General features: G+C 38.8%; 1 protein-coding gene across 3 annotated transcripts in view; it reads right to left on the minus strand.

Annotated features, from left to right (window-relative positions):
* STXBP6 (syntaxin binding protein 6) overlaps nucleotides 1-20,120 on the minus strand; it is a 163,797-nt gene that overhangs the window by 54,755 nt on the left and 88,922 nt on the right. For 2 of the 3 annotated variants that reach the window (XM_077820316.1, XM_077820315.1), the window contains exons 2-3: nucleotides 7,366-7,496; nucleotides 1,992-2,157 (exon numbers count right to left, since the gene is read on the minus strand). The exons of the other annotated variant lie outside the window; for it this stretch is intronic. In XM_077820316.1, coding sequence (XP_077676442.1) covers nucleotides 1,992-2,157; nucleotides 7,366-7,496 — 297 coding nt within the window. The remainder of the gene's footprint in view (nucleotides 1-1,991; nucleotides 2,158-7,365; nucleotides 7,497-20,120) is intronic. 3 annotated transcript variants of the gene reach the window in all.

Genomic DNA, 20,120 nt, shown 5'->3' on the forward strand with positions numbered 1-20,120 from the left:
ACTGGAGAATGCACTTAGCAGATATCAGAGGGTCAGGGATGAAGTAGTAGTGGAGGCGAAGGAAAAAAGTACTGTATTAATATGTATATCTAGATCAGTGGTTCTCAAAGCCGGTCTGCCGCTTATTCAGGGAAAGCCCCTGGCGGGCCGGGCCGGCTTGATTACCTGCCGCATCCGCAGGTTCGGCTGATTGCGGCTCCCACTGGCCGTGGTTTGCCCCTCCAGGCCAACGGGGGCTGCGGGAAGGGTGGCCAGCACATCCCTCGGCCCGCGCCACCTCCCACAGCCCCCATTGGCCTGCAGCGGCGAACTGCGGCCAGTGGGAGCTGCAATCGGCCGAACCTGCGGACGTGGCAGGTAAACAAACCGACCTGCCAGGGGCTTTCCCTGAAGAAGCGGCGGACCGGCTTTGAGAACCACTGATCTAGATGACAGTTCACTCATCTACCATGGCACAACACTTGTAGGCTATACAGATGATTTTTAGCAAGTTAAAAGAGGTGTATTTGACCCTTCATGCCACACAAATGTAAGTTTCTTCACTGGAAAATAAAGTCCTTGGGACACTAGTAGTGGGAGCTTTACTTTAGAAAAAGCTCCACATACCTGTCATCATTTTAACACACAATTTTGAACAACACTTTTTTGAGCAGGTCAAAATGACATGTTGTGATAAACAATTCTGCCCTAGATTATATTAGCACTCTCAACATTGCTACCACTGCTGGATCAGCATCAGGGTTAGCAGCAGTAAAAAGTTTTGCAAAAGAACAAACACTAGTGCAGAAAATGCCATTGTGAGTCAACAAGGTTTGTAGTGGATATTGAAAAGATACTGGTGTCGGGAGTCCCTGGGTAGTCTGAAGCTGGCACAGCCAGCCTTATGCCACGCTCTCCCATCACCAGCATAAAAGAGGCATAAAGAAAGGGGGGAGGCATGGCCAAAGCATAATGCATGGCAGTGATCTCCAGGCACTGCAATGATCCCTTGGGCAATTAGTTAAAAAAGCTCTGGGTTTGCTCTTGCCACAGTTAAATGCAGCAGCCTTGTGGACCAGAGATGTGGAATAAACCCACCTCCCTGTATAACTTGGGTTTCACACCTAACACAACTCAGTCAGACCAGAGGACTGGGGCTCCAATATTTTGTCTTATACTTTCCAGTGATCTATACAATTTTTTTGAGAGATCAAATATATGCTTATATAGTTTCCATAAGAAATTACAAAAAAAGAGCCAGCAATTATTGGGAGAGCTTTCTGCTCTCTGAAGCAGCAATTCACTAACACGTCTTAGAAAGGTGCTAACATTAATAATGCTGGTGCACAAACAGAGATTTTTGGCATTATAGAGTACTGAATGGGAGTGGTTATTGTTTAACAACAGTTATTCTAATTTAGCTCTTTCAGAAGCGGGGGGGAAATCAATGTTTGCTAAATGGAAAAGAACAAAATCAGTGCGGAAAGGAATTACTTTTTCAAGCTTTTAAGTTGGTATTTTGAAGAACTGAGACAAAATGGGGAAAAATGGGACAGTGTTCTTACATCTCACGCATCTTAAAGCAAAATAAATTAAAACCTTGGGGGGGTGGGGACGGGCAGGAAGGTTTTTCCAATAAAGTTACAACTCCACTTCCTTAGAGACCAAACTACTCAGTGCCACAGTTGAATGGTTGTCTATTCTACTGAGCAAACCAGCTCTTTAGGATGACTGATGTCAGCTCATAACCCAGTGAGTAGTGTTATGAGTAATTCCATCAGAAAGAACATTTCTATGGCAACTAGACATGGTTCTCTCTCTTTTGTGCAAATATATGCAACAGTTTTTACTTACAGAATACAAAAAAAAAAACACTTACACAGCACTTCGTATGTTCAAAACAATGCAGACACATTAACACAACCGTGTATTCAGTCTACATTATAAAAACAATATAAAACAGATTGAAATACTTCTGGGGATTGAACATGAATTAATCTCCCTTTACTTACCTCCCATAATTTTAGACTGGCAGTTGATAAATTCTGGCTTCTTGTCTGTAAGGTAACGCTGACAAGTGTGGTGAAGAATCTGAAAGAATGTGGATTTTTCGGAAGCCGTGCTTGCTACCCATTGGTCAAAAGCATTTTCAAATAGTAAATCAAATTCTGGAGAATCCTAGAAGAAAAATAACATTTTAATCACTGGTACTATATTTTAAAACTGATTAAAAAGGTACAGTGACTCGAGTGAAATCCCTGCAAGCTGCATGGACACTTTTCAAAGACACCATAATAGAGGCCCAACTTAAATGTATACCCCAAATTAAAAAAACATAGTAAAAGAACTAAAAAAGAGCCACCGTGGCTTAACAATCATGTAAAGGAGTGAGAGATAAAAAGGCATCTTTTAAAAAGCAGAAGTCAAATTCTAGTGAGGTAAATAGAAAGGAGCATAAACATTCCCAAATCAAATGTAAAAATGTAATAAGAAAAGCGAAAAAGGAGTTTGAAGACTAGCTAGCCAAAAACTCAAAAGGTAATAACAAAATGTGTTTTAAGTACAACAGAAGCAGGAAGCCTGCTAAACAACCAGTGGGGCCCCTGGACAATCGAGATTCAAAAGGAGCACTTAAAGATGATAAAGTCATCGTGGAGAAACTAAATGAATTTTTGCTTCAGTCTTCACAGCTGAGGATGTTAGGGAGATTCCCAAACCTGAGCTGTCCTTTGTAGGGGACAAATCTTTGCAGGTGACAAATTGTCACAGATTGAAGTGTCCTTAGAGGAGGTTTTGGAATTAATTGATAAATTTAAGAGTAACAAATCTCCGGGGCCAGATGGCATTCAACCAAGAGTTCTGAAAGAACTCAAATGTGAAATTGTGGAACTATTAACTATGGTTTGTAACCTATCCTTTAAATCAACTTCTGTGTCCAATGACTGGAAGATAGCTAATGTAACGCCAACATTTAAAAAGGGCTCTAGAGGTGATCCCAGCAATTCTAGACCGGCAAGTCTAACGTCAGTACCATGCAAATTAGTTGAAACAATAGTAAAGAATAAAATTGTCAGACACATAGAAGAACATAAATTGTTGGACAAAAGTCAACATGGTTTCTGTAAAGGGAAATCATGTCTTACTAATCTATTAGAGTTCTTTGAAGGGGTCAACAAACATGTGGATAAGGGGGATTCAGTGGACATAGGGTAGATTTCCAGAAAGCCTTTGACAAGGTCCCTCACCAAAGGCTCTTACGTAAATTAAGTTGTCATGGAATAAGAGGGAAGATCCTTCCATGGATTGAGAACTGGTTAAAAGACAGGGAACAAAGGGTAGGAATACATGGTAAATTTTCAGAATGGAGAGGGGTAACTAGTCGTGTTCCCCAAAGGTCAGTGCAAGGACCAGTCCTATTCAACTTATTCATAAATGATTTGGAGAAAGGGGTAAACAGTGAGGTGGCAAATTTTGCAGACAGTACTAAACTGCTCAAGATAGTTAAGACCATAGCAGACTGTGAAGAACTTCAAAAAGATCTCACAAAACTAAGTGATTGGGCAACAAAATGCAAATGAAATTTAATGTGGATAAATGTAAAGTAATGCACATTGGAAAAAATAACCCCAACTATACATACAATATGATGCGGGCTAATTTAGCTACAACTAATCAGGAAAGAGATCTTCGAGTCATCGTGGATAGTTCTCTGAAGACATACATGCAGCGTGAAGCGGTTTAAAAGAGAACTAGTTAAATTCATGGAGGTTAAGTCCATTAATGGCTATTAGCCAGGATGGGTAAGGAATGGTGTCCCTAGTCTCTGTTTGTCAGAGGGTGGAGATGGATGGCAGGAGAGAGATCACTTGATCATTACCTATTAGGTTCACACCCTCTAGGGCACCTTGCATTGGCCACTGTCGGCAGACAGGATACTGGGCTGATGGACCTTTGGTCGGACCCAGTATGGCCATTCTTATGAAGATTACATGTAGCAATGCACAGTTTTAATAAAGCTATATAAAATAAATTAATTTAAATGACAGACATGCACTTTTATAGCTGGTCTGAAATTCTTTTTTCCTGAAGAAATTTTTGATGAAAATGAAAAGAATGTTTCTTAACGGAAATTGCAGGGGTATATTCAAGTTTTCAATAAAAACTCAAAACTGAAACATTTCAGCGAAAAATTAGAGTTGTAATTCCTCATGGGTGTCTAGTGTGCTCTTTCTCCTCTATGAGTGGACTACAGTATACCACCCATAATGCAACACACTCCCCTTTTCGGAAGGGGGAGCTGGCAACATGGATTCTCTGGTTGTGATGCATTATGGGAGATTACTCCAAATGGACATTCCAAGCCATTGAGGAGAATAGGGACACAAGAAGCAAACTACAAGTCATAGTTTGGGTAGGCTGTCATGTTTCCTAAGAGGCTGCAGGGCTGATTCAACTTTGGCAGCGGGCAGTCAGTGAACAAAATACAGCCACATTCCAAACAAACACTGAGCCAACTGCAAAAAGAAACAGACTCTGATCATGTGATTTGCTTCCTTCATCTGACAATCTAGGACAATCCATCCATATCAAAGACAGGATATCATATATGCACTGATGTACAGCAATGAGCTACAACAGGACATGTGTTAGGCCATTGGTACAGGCTACAGCTATGTTTAGCCTTTTGCCTACAAAGTGCTCCAGTAATTTAATAATGCATGCCCTGGCACGTCTTATTATTAGAGCATGTCTGATTATATTGAAAATTAAATAGAGAAGTTTATTGCACTTAGGATGACCAGATAGCAAGTGTGAAAAATCAGGACAGAGGGTGGGGGGTAATAGGCACCTATGTAAGAAAAAAGCCCCAATTATCTGGACTGTCCCTATAAAATCGAGTCATCTGGTCATCCTCATTGAACTGCATTCTTCCACTAAGAAAAACAGTTCCTGGTAGAAGGAAAAGAGAAAATGGTAATGTGTTTTCCATCCTTTTCAGAATATATTTAACAGTAAGGTTCCGAGTGGTTAAATGTTTCCAGACTGCTGCTGACAGGACAGCTTAGCACTTTTGGGCAGGGGCGGTCTGTTTCAAATGGACTTTTCCCTCTCCTTCCCCCTTATATTCTCTCCATACATCACCCCTACAATGAAACAGCAGCCTCCATTATCTTTTCCCTCTCCACGCACTTAGTAGAACGGGTGTATGGATTTTTATTTTTAATTTTCTTTTTCAGTAATGAGGTCCCAGATGTGCACTGAAAGGAACTGGTACACAGGTGCATCATCATTAAAAAAGATCATATGACCAATCAGAATGTGACATTAGACAATCTAGGAACTTAGCCATACTCAATGAGCATGTTTCATTGTATAATGAATTTGTTTTACTTTATACTACATAATGTTTATGACCACAAGATGTGATTTAAATCCCCAACTCCTAATGCTGCATACATTAATTTCTAGCTGGTGCTTAAAAAGGTTTTATCTTTAACTAGCTTGTCCTTTGCAAATCTGTCTGGTGCACTTAACACAGATAGACCCAGATAATAAAAAAACAGTGTTATGTTGAATTACATTCATGTACCACTTTAAAGACTGCATCTTTGCTCTTTGGGACTGTGACATTATCTGATTAAAATATAACCGTATAGATCATTGTTGCAACCACTGTTATATATTTGCAGCAAATCTTGAACAAAGGTTGTCAAACGAGGTGTCTATGAAAAGGTTATGATTTGCTGGTTATGATTATGCTATCTGTATGCTTGTATCATTTTTGTATTTGAAGTTATAATTATTGGCTCTATACCTGGATTTCAAATATTTGCTCCTGGGGTAATGCCCAGCACATCTTGGAGGGACTATTCAAATTGAGTGGCTCATCGAAAGAATGTTTAACTGACAGTGGACCATGGGAGACGTCTATCTACACTTAATGGAGTTTCCTGCTGTGACTAGGCAAAATTCATAGACATGTGACTTGCCCATGTGACTCCAACCTCCATTTTATTGCTGTAATTTTCCACAGTAAGAACAATGGAAGGCCCTCCACATGGGAAAAGCTATAAAAGGCCCTGAAAACACCTGTTCTGTCTTCAGAACTGCTTCTTATCTCTGGAGGAACTTTGCTATAAACTGAAGCTCTGAACAAAGGACTGAATGACCCATCAAAGCTGTGGATGTACTCCAGAGACTTGACTTAAGCCAGCAGTTTATACCATCACTGCTACAAGCCTGAACCAAGAACTTTGCCATTACTGTATCTAATTGATTCCTTAAACAAATTTTAACTCTCACCTTTCTTTCTTTTTATAAATAAACCTTTAGATTTTAGATACTAAAGAATTGGCATCAGTGTAATTTTTGGGTAAGATCTAAGTTATATATTAACCTTGGTGTGTGGCTGGTCCTTTGGGATCGGAAGAACCTATTATTTGATGAGATTGTAATGAACCACTCATCTAAATCCAGTGTTTTTGGTGGTGATATAAGAACTGGAATGCCTGAGGAAACTGCCTTAATGTTTTCTTGTTAGCTAGTGTTGTGAAACAGAAGTTTACTTTTGTGGCTGGTTTGGTATATCTTATAAAATAACCACCACTGGTTTTGGGTTGTGTTTGCCCTATTTTTCAGCAGTTCGTCCTAAATTTAGCATCCTCAGTTGTGACCCATTAAGGCACGGTTTCAGGGACAATGGACAGTCTACAGAGATTGCAAGTTTGTCGGATTAAGGGGGAGCCTGTAAGGAAGCATTGTACCAGGAAAGAGAGAAAGGTCTGTGACCTCTGCAAGGAAGAGATTCAGTTGGCATTTGTAGGCATAGCCAGTTCCAGGAACCCTCCTTCCATACTCTCTCCACAGGTATTGGTCTATTTTATTGGAGGAAGCATCTAGGGATAGATTTTCAGGTTCTATATTGGATGCAGCTCCATGATGGACTGAAGGCCACCAAGAGTAGGCTGAGAAATGTGTTCTTCATAGCGGTAAGAACAAAGGGGCTCTTCTTTCCTTTTGAAAAAGAGGAAGAGAGAAGAGGAGAAAGACAGGACCAGATATGTAGGAGTGAAGGAACATAACAGGAGTGAGCTTATTCTGCTCAATCTTCACCTTAAAATCGGGAGAAAACATATACTGCTCCATAGGATAGTCAAGAGTTAGCACTTAAACCTGGGAACTTGAGAATACTTGCTTATACATCAGCATGCAAAGCTGGAAACTGTCCAAGATTTTTTGTGAGGAAGAACTCAGGAAGAAGGGGTAACAGTCATGATAGGGCCCCTTCCACCTGCAATTCGGATAGCAGTAGAATGGCCTTGATCCTCAACAATAGAAGCAAAAATCCTAACAAAGTTATTTTCTCCTGAAGTACAACATACTCACCCGATTAGAGTCTATGCCATTAACCTGGCAAAGCTGCTCAAGCATCCACTGTGATCTCCTTACAAAAGACGTGGAACCTTCGAACTGTTTGACTTTTGTAATAGACGCCTGGGAGGGTTTCTTGTTTGTCACTGAACACATAAAAGAAAGCAAAAAAGTATAAATACACACATGCGTGCACGTGCACACGCACACACACACACACCACACAAAAACACATTTATGTATGGCATTGCATTAGCAAAGAAGCGTCATTTACAGAACTTAGGATAAAACAACTCAACGCTACCTCAACGCTACCTGTCAGGAAGGCACTACTTTCCACAGCCTCAAGTATAAGGGAGGAAAAGGATAACCACAAGGACTGTAAAGCACTTTGCGATCCACTGATGAAAAGTACTATATATCAAAATATCAACCAGAAATCATCATTTTGGGGCAAGCACACAAAGTAACAGTGACCTGGCATATTAATAAAAAAGCAATGGATGCCTTACAACTAAAACAACAGGAAATGAAAAATAAATTTTGAGAAAAAGGGAATGTGCAGAATGCCAGGAAACACAGAGACAACCTAGAAAAGCACACAGCAGAATGACATGGAAAACTGGGATCACCATGTCTGTGCAAAGACCAGGAGAAAATGTGAGTGAGTGGTTCTGAGTGAATGTGCTTCACTTGTGGCATAGAAACTGCGCTGAGGATGGAGAATGTAAGTTTTCTTCTTTTCAAAAAATAAATATGACTTGTATATTTGATTCAAAAACTATTCCCTTTGTTGTAAGTAACCTTTAATGTATGTGCATTTACTTTACTTACTACAATTACAGCATTTTAAAGTTATTAATTAATTACTGCCTCACAGTCTTCCTATACATTAGCTAATCTACTGTTAAGATTACTAATGGTAGATCATTAGTATAACTTAAAGATGGGGCTTAAATACTACCTGCCTTATTCGCTGACGGATTTTGCACATTAGTAAAGCCAGCACGATTTGGCCCTCAATACTGAACTTTGTATATGTTAAATGATAAAAAACCTCCTTTTGCAATTCAAGATGAGAAAATTTGCGTTCATATTACAACACCGCAAGTTTTAGATTATACGTTGGTCCTTCTGAGCATACATCCCCAGACATTCAAAACGCACCAAGTCGGGCCTTGAAATATTATGAGATAGACTTAAAAATCATCAGATTAGAAAGACAGACAGACAGAAAGATTTTAGGTTCCTTGCACTGTATTTGCCTTCTGGTTTTGAAGACTTTAGGGCACATTTGCTTCGTATTTGCATGCTTTTCTACAGAACCATAAGAGCCAGACTTTTTTTTTTTTTTTTTTAAAGTGAAAGCTGAGCTTCTCATGAAATAACACGACTCCTAGAGCTGACACTTAAAGACAGACACCAAATATAGTTTGGTTTTGTATTAAAAATATCATATGCTATAGTTTCATGAACCGCAAGTTTTTTATTTTCTGGTTCCCTATAGTAGTTAAGGGATGCTGGGCATTGAAGTCCACATGCCCTTGGTACCTGCCAATCAATGTCAGCTTTCCCTGGTTAGGGGGCTTCAGCTGGTGAATCTCAGCACTTCTAATAAGCACTGGGATAGGAAAGTGGGCAATGGGGAAGCATTCATGGAAGGCAGAGATGTACAGAAGCAGAAATCTTTCTTTTCCACCCACCAAGAGTCCAAAACTTAAAAGATTGTTCAAGACAAAAAACTGCCTAAACCTTATTAACAGATACGAAATTTCATTGTTCAACACCATATACTCCTGTAAGCAACTTCTCTCGCTCTAGCATATCACATTAGCTCCTGTAATGGAAATATTCAAAATCTCCAAAGAGATGGGGACAAAGTTACTTCTATTCCAGTGTATCCTTGTTACAATGTTCTGTGACACCACAGTGATAAATTTACTTCCTTGAGTCTCTAAACATAAATATCAAACAGTGTGCTCTACAGGAGATGGACAGCAAGCCAAAACCTTGCCATATACATAACCTATTTCCAGTCTTCAATTTTAACCAATAAATTGGACAAGCAACAAAATTTAGCATGCTAGAAAAGGAACGATGAGTATTTGATTGGCATTTTTATTAACTGTGTTCCCAACATTTACACATTGTTCTTTACTTTTTAACTCCTGTGCCATGGGCTATATTTCCATCCAGGATCTTCACCTGTTTTAGGCTCTGGCTTTCACACTGGTATACAGAATATGCCAGTGAATGTCTGTAAAATTATCTCTAATTCATTGCATTACTGGCTGGTCTTTTGGTGATTTTTCCTGAGTGAACTTCAAGTGGAAATTACAGAGACCCTCTTTGAGATACATATGATGTGACAAAAATCATTGTTTCCTCTCTGATGCCATGTCAGAATACATATTCCCTATTGGTAAAACTAGTACGATACTTCTCAGGTCCAGAGGCATTACGAAGTTCCTTATAAGCCTTTATGCTGTTAAATGCTTCCGAAAACACAACCAAAAAGTTATAGATCTGTGACCTTGTTACCAGTTAAATATTCTTATTCCTATACCCTTTCACTGGCTTGTTGCCCATGCCTTGGCCTATACACTCATTCATTTCTTCCTCCTCTTGTATTTTTGAGACAGTGAAGCAGCAAGATTGTAAATTCTTCAAATAGCCATGTGCTGTTTGCCCACCTTCACTTGTCCTTTAATGTTACTGTGGACTTTCATGTCAGTGATTGATACACAACCCTACAGAGTCTGCCAGTAGTCCCTAACATAACAACCTACACTGATTTAATATGCTCAACATTTAAAAAGTTTAGTTACTTATTTACAGTATATAGTCAATACACATAGTAAACTATATATAATAATGACAGGTTTCAGAGTAGCAGCCGTGTTAGTCTGTATTCAGAAAAAGAAAAGGCGTACTTGTGGCACCTTAGAAACTAACAAATTTATTTGAGCATAAGCTTTTGTGAGCTACAGCTCACTTCATGGGATGAATGCATCAGATGAAGTGAGCTGTAGCTCACGAAAGCTCCTGCTCAAATAAATTAGTTAATCTCTAAGGTGCCACAAGTACGCCTTTTCTTTTTGTGTATACATAATAATGACAGTACTGTCCATTTCCCTGGATATTTCATAAACTTACTTGAATTTTGCACTAAAAAAAGGAAGTAATACAGGCAAAATACAGTTTGATATTTATTCTAGCACAGAACTCCCTAAATTCTCTCACTTGTTCAAATAAATAGGTTCCATATACTTCAGAATAAAACAGAGATCATGTAAATAAAAACCAAGCTCAACTGTAACAAACAATATACTGACTATACTCCAAAAACATTAAGAGTGGTGGGAACATACCACATTAGACTGCCGTTGCACTTAAAAAATATAGAAAGCCATGCAACTTAAACAAACACACTATCCTCAGTGTTTTGAAATGTGCTTAAAAGATTAAAGCTAACTTTCAAAAACAGGAAAAAAGGCTTCCTGTATTAGACTCACTCCCTAAACACATAAAGGAGATGTCTTTTTTGTTGATGTAAATCATATATATTTTTGACCTCTCAATAAGAAATTTAGGAACCATCTTACAGTTTTTAAATAACTATATGAATACTTTGTTATATCTTATTCCTGTCTTCTACTTCATATTTCTGTTGCCTTATGTTGTCTTCACTCACTTGAAAGTGCATTATATTATTATCTCTGCATTTCTCACAACGCTATTTTGTAAATTCACTGTGCTGGACAATCTGGTTATTTAATAACATTGTGTTATTACTGTTTTCCCCTTGTCCTCTGGATTACCTATATTTCTAAAATCCCTTTTACCCCTTAGTGTGCCTGAAGCAGAAACTGTGAAGTTTAGGGAGACTTGCTGTGTTTTTTGCTTTCAGATGCTGACATTTAAATCTCTCACTTTTTGATACAGTATATAAAGCAGCATGTGAAATTGCAGAAGTATGCATTTTAAATCAGATCTTCTATAAACATACTACTGAATAACTGAACAATACCAAAAAGTTTTGTAAAGAACCAAAGCTTTGGTCAGGCAGTTTCTACTAGTACATAATACTTAAACAAAAACAAAAAACAAAACAAAAAAACCCAATACCCCAAACCCTGTCTTCCACTGCCTCCACACCCATCAGATAAAGGGTTTACACCTACATTCATTAGTTGTTAGGGAAAAAAATAAAGTCATTTACCTTTACTATAACATTGTCACAAATCAATGTATCTGGTTATAAAAAGACATGGCTTTGCTGGTGCATTTGAGTAACAAATGAAGACCTTTATCATATGAAAAGTTCTAGTCTTTTGACATTATCTCAGATTTACCCCCCGCCCCCACACCCCTATTGTTTCCTAGTTACAGGAGAGATTCAGTACAACAACAGAAAATCCATTTCTAGGAGAATAAGGACAGACCAAAACCCCACCACCTATATGCTTCCCAAGGCATACAGACAAGGAAACCCAGGCAGACCCATCATATCTGGCCACGGTACTCTTACTAAAGTAATATCAGGACCCACAGAAACCATTCTCAAACTGCTCACCACACAAAGGGCCAACTTCTTCTAAGACAAAACTGGTTTCCTCCACAAACTCTGCAACATTGACAATCTACCTCAAAACACCATTCTTGCCACTGTGATTGTCACTATCCTATACACCAACATCTCTCACAATGACAACATAGCTACCTGCTTCAAATATTTACAAGACAATGGGCAGACAACTTAAACTCCCTCATAGACTTCCACCACTTCCACTGCAACAACCACCACCCATCCATTAAATTCCCTCTGGAACACTTCCACACTAGCATCAACTTCCTGAACACCATGATCAGCTTCAGCAAAGGCACCTTACAGAGAACTACATACAAGAAACCCATGGATCACCACACCTATCTTCATAGATCCAATAACCACCCCAAACACACCAAGAAATCGGTTATCTATGGCCAGGCACTCAGATACCACAGAATATTCTCCGAGGAGAACATAGAGGATACACACGTTAACACTACTAAAAACCACCTTCCCCAAACAAGGATGCTCCACCAGAGAAGTAGATGGCATCATGGAATGGGCCACCCAAATACCCTGAGAAAACCTGCTTCAGCACAGAAATAAACCCCCCTCTGATCACACACCCCTAGTTGTTACCTACCACCCCACACTGGAATCCATAAAGGGTATCAAACAACTACAACCCATACTCATCCTGAAAGAAATCTTTCCTGAACCCCCTCTTCTGGCCTTCAAACAAGCCCCCAACCTCTCTAAGCTCATTATCAGAAGCAAGCTCCCCCAGACTAGGGGACACCAACTCAAAAGTGGCACCAGACCCTGCCAGAACAACAGATGCAAAACCTGCAGACACCTCTCCACTGCTCCAATGATTAACACCCCCCACAACATACCTTTCAAGATCTATGGCTCCTACACTTGCCTAACACAACATATGGTGTACCTCATGCAGTGCACTAACTGCCCCAATAACAAGGAGGTTGGTGAAGCCAGAAAATCACTACAACAATCCAGAATGAACACACACAGGACAAAAGACAAAAACATCATGTCACCTATAGGTGTACACTTTTCACAAAGTGATCATTCTCTATCTGATCTATCAGTCCTCATGCTCAAAGGAAACCTGCACAACACATTCATGAGCCAGAGAGCTTAAAATTCATAACTTTGCTAGGCCCTAAAAACCATGGTCTTAAGAAATAGACAGGATTTATGTCTTATTATAACAATCTGTGACCTATTAACTTACCTTCTTTTCCTATGACAACAGGGGTGTTAACTGACCACTTCACCTTGAATGGTCCCTTATAAGTCGTTAGCGCATATTCTATTAAACTTATCTGTCCAATCTTGTATTTAGCTATGACACCGAGCAAGTTTCCCAGACTTGAAGAACTCTGTGTAGCTTGAAACCTTGTCTCTCTCACCAACAGAATTTGGTCCAATAAAAAGATATTACCTCATCCACCTTATCTCTATAATACACACACACACACACACACACACACACACAGAGACATCACTTTTCCTTAAGGTATAGTAAGGCCCAGATTTAGCATTATATTTAAGCACTATGGTCCACTTTTGAAGAGCAGCACTTCTACTTCCATAGATCAGAGCCTTAGTACATGAACACTATTCTAAATCCTCATTCACAATATGAGCCAAAAGCTGTCATGGTACATCAACCGTAAAAACAATGTTCCATAAAAAACATTAGACTCTTTTAAAATCTGATGACAGACTACTTTGATTTATATTCATTTAAAAAAACAAAAAACAAAAAAAACCAAACCAAAACAAAAAACGTGTTGCCTGAATCAACAAAAAAAGATAGTTGGCATAACACTGGAATCTTGTTGATGCTGTTCATTCAGCTGATGTAAGCCAATATTGAATATTAGAAAAAATGAAATCCTTGGAAACAGTTCAGGACAGAAGTAATGATACTAAACATCCATTCTGAAGTGCTGATGTTACAGGTGATACAGTACTGTATGAAAGAGGGAGATTATTTGATGTGTTTCCTTAACATTCTTTCAAGACTATCTACTACTACCCTAGATGGGGTTTCCAGCTCAGACGAGAAAAAAAAGTTTGGAAAGTGTGTTCCATAGGTCAGTAACACATGCGATTGACAAACGAGTCATTTGAAGTTCATCAGTATGAAACAACTTCAGTAAGCTGAGCCTCTGCAGAAGAAAGGGGACAAAACAAACCTCCATAGGACAGTCCTAGATTCAGGAGAACATTTCTATACCAATTTAGCAGAGCATTCATATCACTCCATTCATAAGGTTGTGGATTGATGGATTCATGGCCATTAAATGTAGAGTAATCAAAAAGACAGGTTCCAAACATCGATATTTGGGCAGGTCTTGCTAGTAGGAAACAAGATCTATAAGTGGTGGGAAAAGTGGTGGGAAAACCCACCAAAAAATTCCATGCCAGCTCCTTACCCTTCTCATGTTGGTTGATCTCTTCAATCAACCTCTTTACACCACTTTTTGTAGTAGGCTATGCTGTGGAGACATGAGTGTTCGAAGATACAGCTCATTAATGTTAGTTACTCTTTGTTTAAAAACCCTTTACTTCCTAGAAATTCAATTTTATCTTAATTGGCATGATACTCTTGGAATACTAGCTGTTCTCTCTTTGGGTCCCATTGACCTTGAACTGTCACATGTGATTGAACTGATCTAGTTATTATTTCTCCTTGCGTGTGTTAGTAGTTAAGACAAATTCTAAGCTAGAACTTCCAGAATGCCCAAAAACAACCTTCCTGTCTCCCACCAAACGTATTTAAAAACAACTTGAAAATTTCCTTTAGAGCATGACAGCTTGACAGTGTTATGACAGACATTACACAAACGTATTGGCAGATAGGAGTGGCATGCTGACTACCTACTCATTACGTTGCTTTGCAAACTAGAGCATAAGAACGGCCATACTGGGTCAGACCAAAGGTCCATCGAGCCCAGGATCCTGTCTTCTGACTGTGGCCAATGCCAGGTGCCCCAGAGGGAAGGAACAGAACAAGTAATCATCAAGAGATCCATCCCCTGTCGCCCATTCCCAGCTTCTGGCAAACAGAGGGCAGGGACACCATACAGAGGCTAGGGACACTAGCAGCGTTTTCACACAAGCTACAGAGTGGGTATGAACTTCGCCAGCATCCTGTAAGTCTTGGTTTTTTTTAAATCAGTAAAAATAAGTAAAAAATCATTTTGTTTCTGTTCCTTGCTCAGACAGATACAAATAAATATATTAACTCATTTTGTCCTTATTTCTTTAAACATGTCCAATGCTTTCTGTAGTTTAAACATCAGCATTCTATGCTATGGCATGAGAAGTTTGTGCTGAGGGTAACCTCAAGGAATGGTGACATGCTATGGAACTCTGAACTAGGTTAATATACATCACGAAATAGCAGAAATGTATTATGGAAAGGCTACAGTCATTCCATAGTTAAAGACTGTGCTAGCTTCTTGGCATTAGCCTGAATTTCGGCATCAATCACATGATGAAAAATAAGCCACAGTATCAAATGTAAGAAGGTTGCATAGGTTTAAGAGACATGCATCCAAGAAAAATATTGTTTCAAAACCAGATCAGAGACAGTGGTAGAAATATATAGATCAGATCTAGCTTCTTCATATTGTGCCAAAGTCTTGTAAATTGTTATGACAATTTGACACAAACTGAAACAGAAACCTCTTCTAATTCTGGCTCTGAAGCAGTAAATGCAAACCTCCTCGCCACACACAAAATTAAAGTGGTGCAGATATGAGGCTCCAGGTTTGACCCATGTGTCATTTAGAATAATTTTATTTATTTCTTCTGTTTTCTGAACTGTAACTGCCTGATTTGAAGCTGCTTGTAATAATTTATGAATAATACAGTCTGTTTGAGGTATTGTGTTGTTTACTGTATGCACAAATTGAGTTAATTCACTAACACGTTTGTCAGGAAATGCACCCAGAAATGCGGGGGAGGAGGGGAGGAGAAGAGAGATCCTGGTATTCACTTCTCTACAATCACTTCAGGGAAAATACAGAGCTATCACTTTTAAAGTTCACCTTGACACCCTGTTGAGCCACCCAAACCAGTGTAACAAGACTCAGGAGACACAGGAGATGACAAAGGACTTTGGATAAAAAGGCAAGCCCCCGCAAGGACAGGAGCAGAGACACTATTGGGGAACCGACTGACATCCAGACCCCAGATGTCAGGGTAAAACATATCTGCCTAAGTCTTTAGGAAAGACAGACACACATATAGACTGTTTAATGTTTTATAAACCTCTTATGCCTTGTCTTGTTCCGACTGTTAAGATTAAATGACGCTTTGTTTTAAGGAAGACTGGTGTCACTCTATTCACAAGCTCCTGAAGGGAAGAACGCAATGGAATCTGCTAGGTAAGCATGGCTGGCACACATTGTAACGTAGCACCCGGTCTGAGAGTGGGAGAATAGCGGGATTCCACCTAATGGAGATAAAGGCAAGAGGCCTCATACTTGAAGGGGTATACTCAGATCTGAGACAAGCAAACAATGATGCAACTAGCCCTGTATAAGCACCTATTTCCCAAATTGGAACCACAAAATAATGCAAAAGCACTACTCCATGAATATATCTGTCTATCTCAGACTACCCCCACCACAGCAGCCTTAGAAAAAAAGAGAGAAATAGGGTTCATTAAATCCTGGCTCTGGGGGACCAAACATTTTTTAACTGGACCAATTTTGAAATACAGGTTGTTGTTGTGGAGGTTTTTATATTTTTATTTTTTTAAAATCTGCTTTTGAGGTCTTGATTTAGGATTGATGCATTTAGCTATGTAAGTCTTTACTTTGGAATAACAGATCTTCATTTAAAAATTCATTTTATTTTTTATTCAAAATACACTGTATGTAAAGTTCAAATGTACTGACTGCTGAAGATTAACAGCAGGCAGTATGAAACTCTAAAATCCTTTAGCTAATCAGAAATTCTATAACAAATGGCTTGATTGCCTCATCGCAATACAACTGGAAATTCTATGCATTTATAAAATGCTGAATGCATCAAATAACTGCTGATGCAAGGAATTAGTGTATAAAGCCTTGGAGCAGTTATAAAGGAAGTGATTGCTACAATTGTTTATATTTTAACAAAAAAGAATTTTAGCTTTAACTGTGAATGCAGGAAAAGTTGCCCACACTGCTTAGACTGGTTTCGGAGTAACAGCCGTGTTAGTCTGTATTCGCAGAAAGAAAAGGAGGGAGTACTTGTGGCACCTTAGAGACTAACCAATTTATTTGAGCATAAGCTTTCGTGAGCTACAGCTTATGCTCAAATAAATTGGTTAGTCTCTAAGGTGCCACAAGTACTCCTTTTCTTACTGCTTAGACAATTTTTTATTTTATTTTTAAATCTAGAAGATTTTTTTTAAAAAACCCTATACTGAAAACAATGGGGATGGATGCCACTACAAGAAATAAAACAGACTTTAAATTAGTTTTATGAAAATTATGTTAAAAGTGACTGAAGATGGGAAATTTGTCACTGTCCACGGAAATGTACTGCGTGGTTGTTAAGAGTGTGGTTAAAAGAATACCACTAACTTGGCATTTCCTTGCTTTTAAGGTTTTTAGCTGGGGTAGCGTCACGCCTAGCCAACCTTAATTCCTTGTAAATGCTTATTTATGGAATCACAGACAGGTTAGAATAGCAATTTTGTCTAAAGAAAGAAGAGACATGAGCAATGAGTGGTTACTGTAGGAGAGTTATAAAACCTTATGTACTATAATTCACTGTGGAGATATGTACAGTATTTAAAATATGTTTAATAATTATGAAAATCGAAGTGTACATTCTTAATATGGATTTTTTTTTTTCAGTTGGACACCTTAATTTCCCCTCACAAAATGAAATGAATTAGGGTTGACTTTTCTTTGATTTATGAGTATGCAAAGCATCAAATATAAAAAAAGCTAAACACTTAAATTCTGATATTTTAGGGAGAACATTTGTAAAATATACAAGTAAATTTCCTTTCATTTTAACAATAGGGGATTTTTATGGCTCAGTATAAAAAGAAGAATCACACACCGGAAACAGACTGACAATAGACAGGCTGATAACTTTAGTTTTCATATTATAGAATCCCTCTATAATTCTTTCTTAATTGTAAGAGTGCTGCTCCTTACAAATATCATTAAATAAACTAGGAAGACAATACTCCTACAGGTTTTCAGGTCCCACCATGTGTGGCACAAGTACATAATACAGACTCCAGTCCCAAATTTTATTTATCCTTACTTGCCTCCCTCTCTTTCCCAACCCCTCAAAAAGAAAATAGATAATTTAAAGAGAGGTGTGAATTTCTGTGTGTCCTAAATGTTGATGATCCAGGTTCTAGTGAAATTCGTAGTCCAAAAATGGTTAGCAGTATCCTGGATATATATGTGTATCTTCAGTTCATAGTCAGAATTAACACATCAGGCTTCATAACACGGTGTTTAATACCTGATACAGTCTGTATCTGGGAGCTATATCTTGCAATGGTGGTAGCAGCAGGGGAGAAAAAAATATTTTTCTAATAGGCTTTTTTAATCTCTGATTTGAAGATTTAAATTAAATCACTGATGTTATGAATGGGTGCTGGAAGAGTTAAACTGCAGCTTTGTATCCTTAAATACAAGGGAACTCAGTACTCAAAAGCTGCCTTTTCCACTCCCTTTCCCCAAACTTTTATGTCAATGCAACCAATTCAAATGAAGTCGGGTCCAATCCCAGAGGAATATATAATATTTTACAAACTTTCAAAGACAATGTATCAATTGAAATGCTAACTTTCAAGTTCTCAAAACGTATGGGATGAATTATATATACACAATATTGCCATTCACTAAAGGGAGCTGTGGTTTTTGACCTTCAAACAAAGTATCTTTTTTGTTCGGCTGATCAATTTCCACTCAATTCCACACTACTTTCTGAGTCCACTTTTATATTCAGAAGGAGAAAATGGAAAAAAAGTGACCATGCTGAAATGGTACAGAAGTTTCAGAGACCCTATGACAAATCCTTTCTTGTAAAGATTATAAAGTACACAGTCTGTAAGAAGAAAAGATGCCCCCGACAGGGATTTCATAAAGGTTTCAATTCTTCTTTGAGATTCTTAAATCATTTTTAGCACATGAACTCTCAGAAAAGAGATGCACCTTTATTCCTCTAAAAGGGAGGAAGAACTCTCCTGTCTTCTCTCAGTTATATAGCTATCCTGGAGCAGCGTTTCCCAAACTTTCAAAAGCTAAGTCACCCTAATTCAGGAAAATAAAACCTCCTTCAAACTGCATAATACTAGCAAGGCTGCATGGGACAACTTGCAGCATCACTGCCCAAAGGGGCCATGTACCATGTGAAGGGTTCGGTCACAGAGACCCCCTTGGGACTGCCACCTGATGTGCTGAGACTACCTCTGAGCCCGTTTTCTCTGCCAGTTTGGGGCTCCAGAACCCTGCCTTGTTGAGCCAGACACTCAAGCCTGCTGCAACACAGACCCAGGGTCTGAACCACACCCCCAAAGCTGCAGATTTAACTGGGGGGGGGGGGGGGTAGTGTGGATGCTACTTTTCCTACTCTGAACTATGCTATACCAGGTACCTTTCAGAAGGTCGCAGTACCAACACAGGGTCAGCATCATCCAACCAAGGCTTGCTGATGCAAATATGGTAACATTAAAATCTAGGTATCATTACCTTGATGCAGTTCTACGTTAAATCCATAATCTTAATATAACCAAAAGGCTTGAACAGACTTTGACTTTGGTTTCCAGGTAGTATTGGTTATCTTTAGCCCCAATCCTGAAGTCAAGGGTTTACCATGGAGGCCCAACAGCCAAACCATGTGTTGTAAGTTCCAGGATCACAGCCTCAATCAATACTGATTTAGCACGTCAGAATATATTACCAGAACAATTCCAACTGGTCTGCAGAAGATTTTTTTTCAGCTTCCAGAATTGTATAGGTTAAAGTTTTAAGAAACAAAGGACTAAAACATAATCTTCTGTCATACGGATGAGTGATCATCAACAAAGGAATGAAAGCTATCCCGCAGATGCATACTTAATCACAGTACTGTTCAAACAATCACAGTACAATTCAAACAATAGATTAAACTCCCCTCCAAACACAGCTGGACAAGATCCTTTTATTTATATATAAAAAGA

Source organism: Eretmochelys imbricata, chromosome 6, assembly GCF_965152235.1.
Source record: "Eretmochelys imbricata isolate rEreImb1 chromosome 6, rEreImb1.hap1, whole genome shotgun sequence".
In the NCBI taxonomy this organism is placed as follows: domain Eukaryota; kingdom Metazoa; phylum Chordata; order Testudines; family Cheloniidae; genus Eretmochelys; species Eretmochelys imbricata.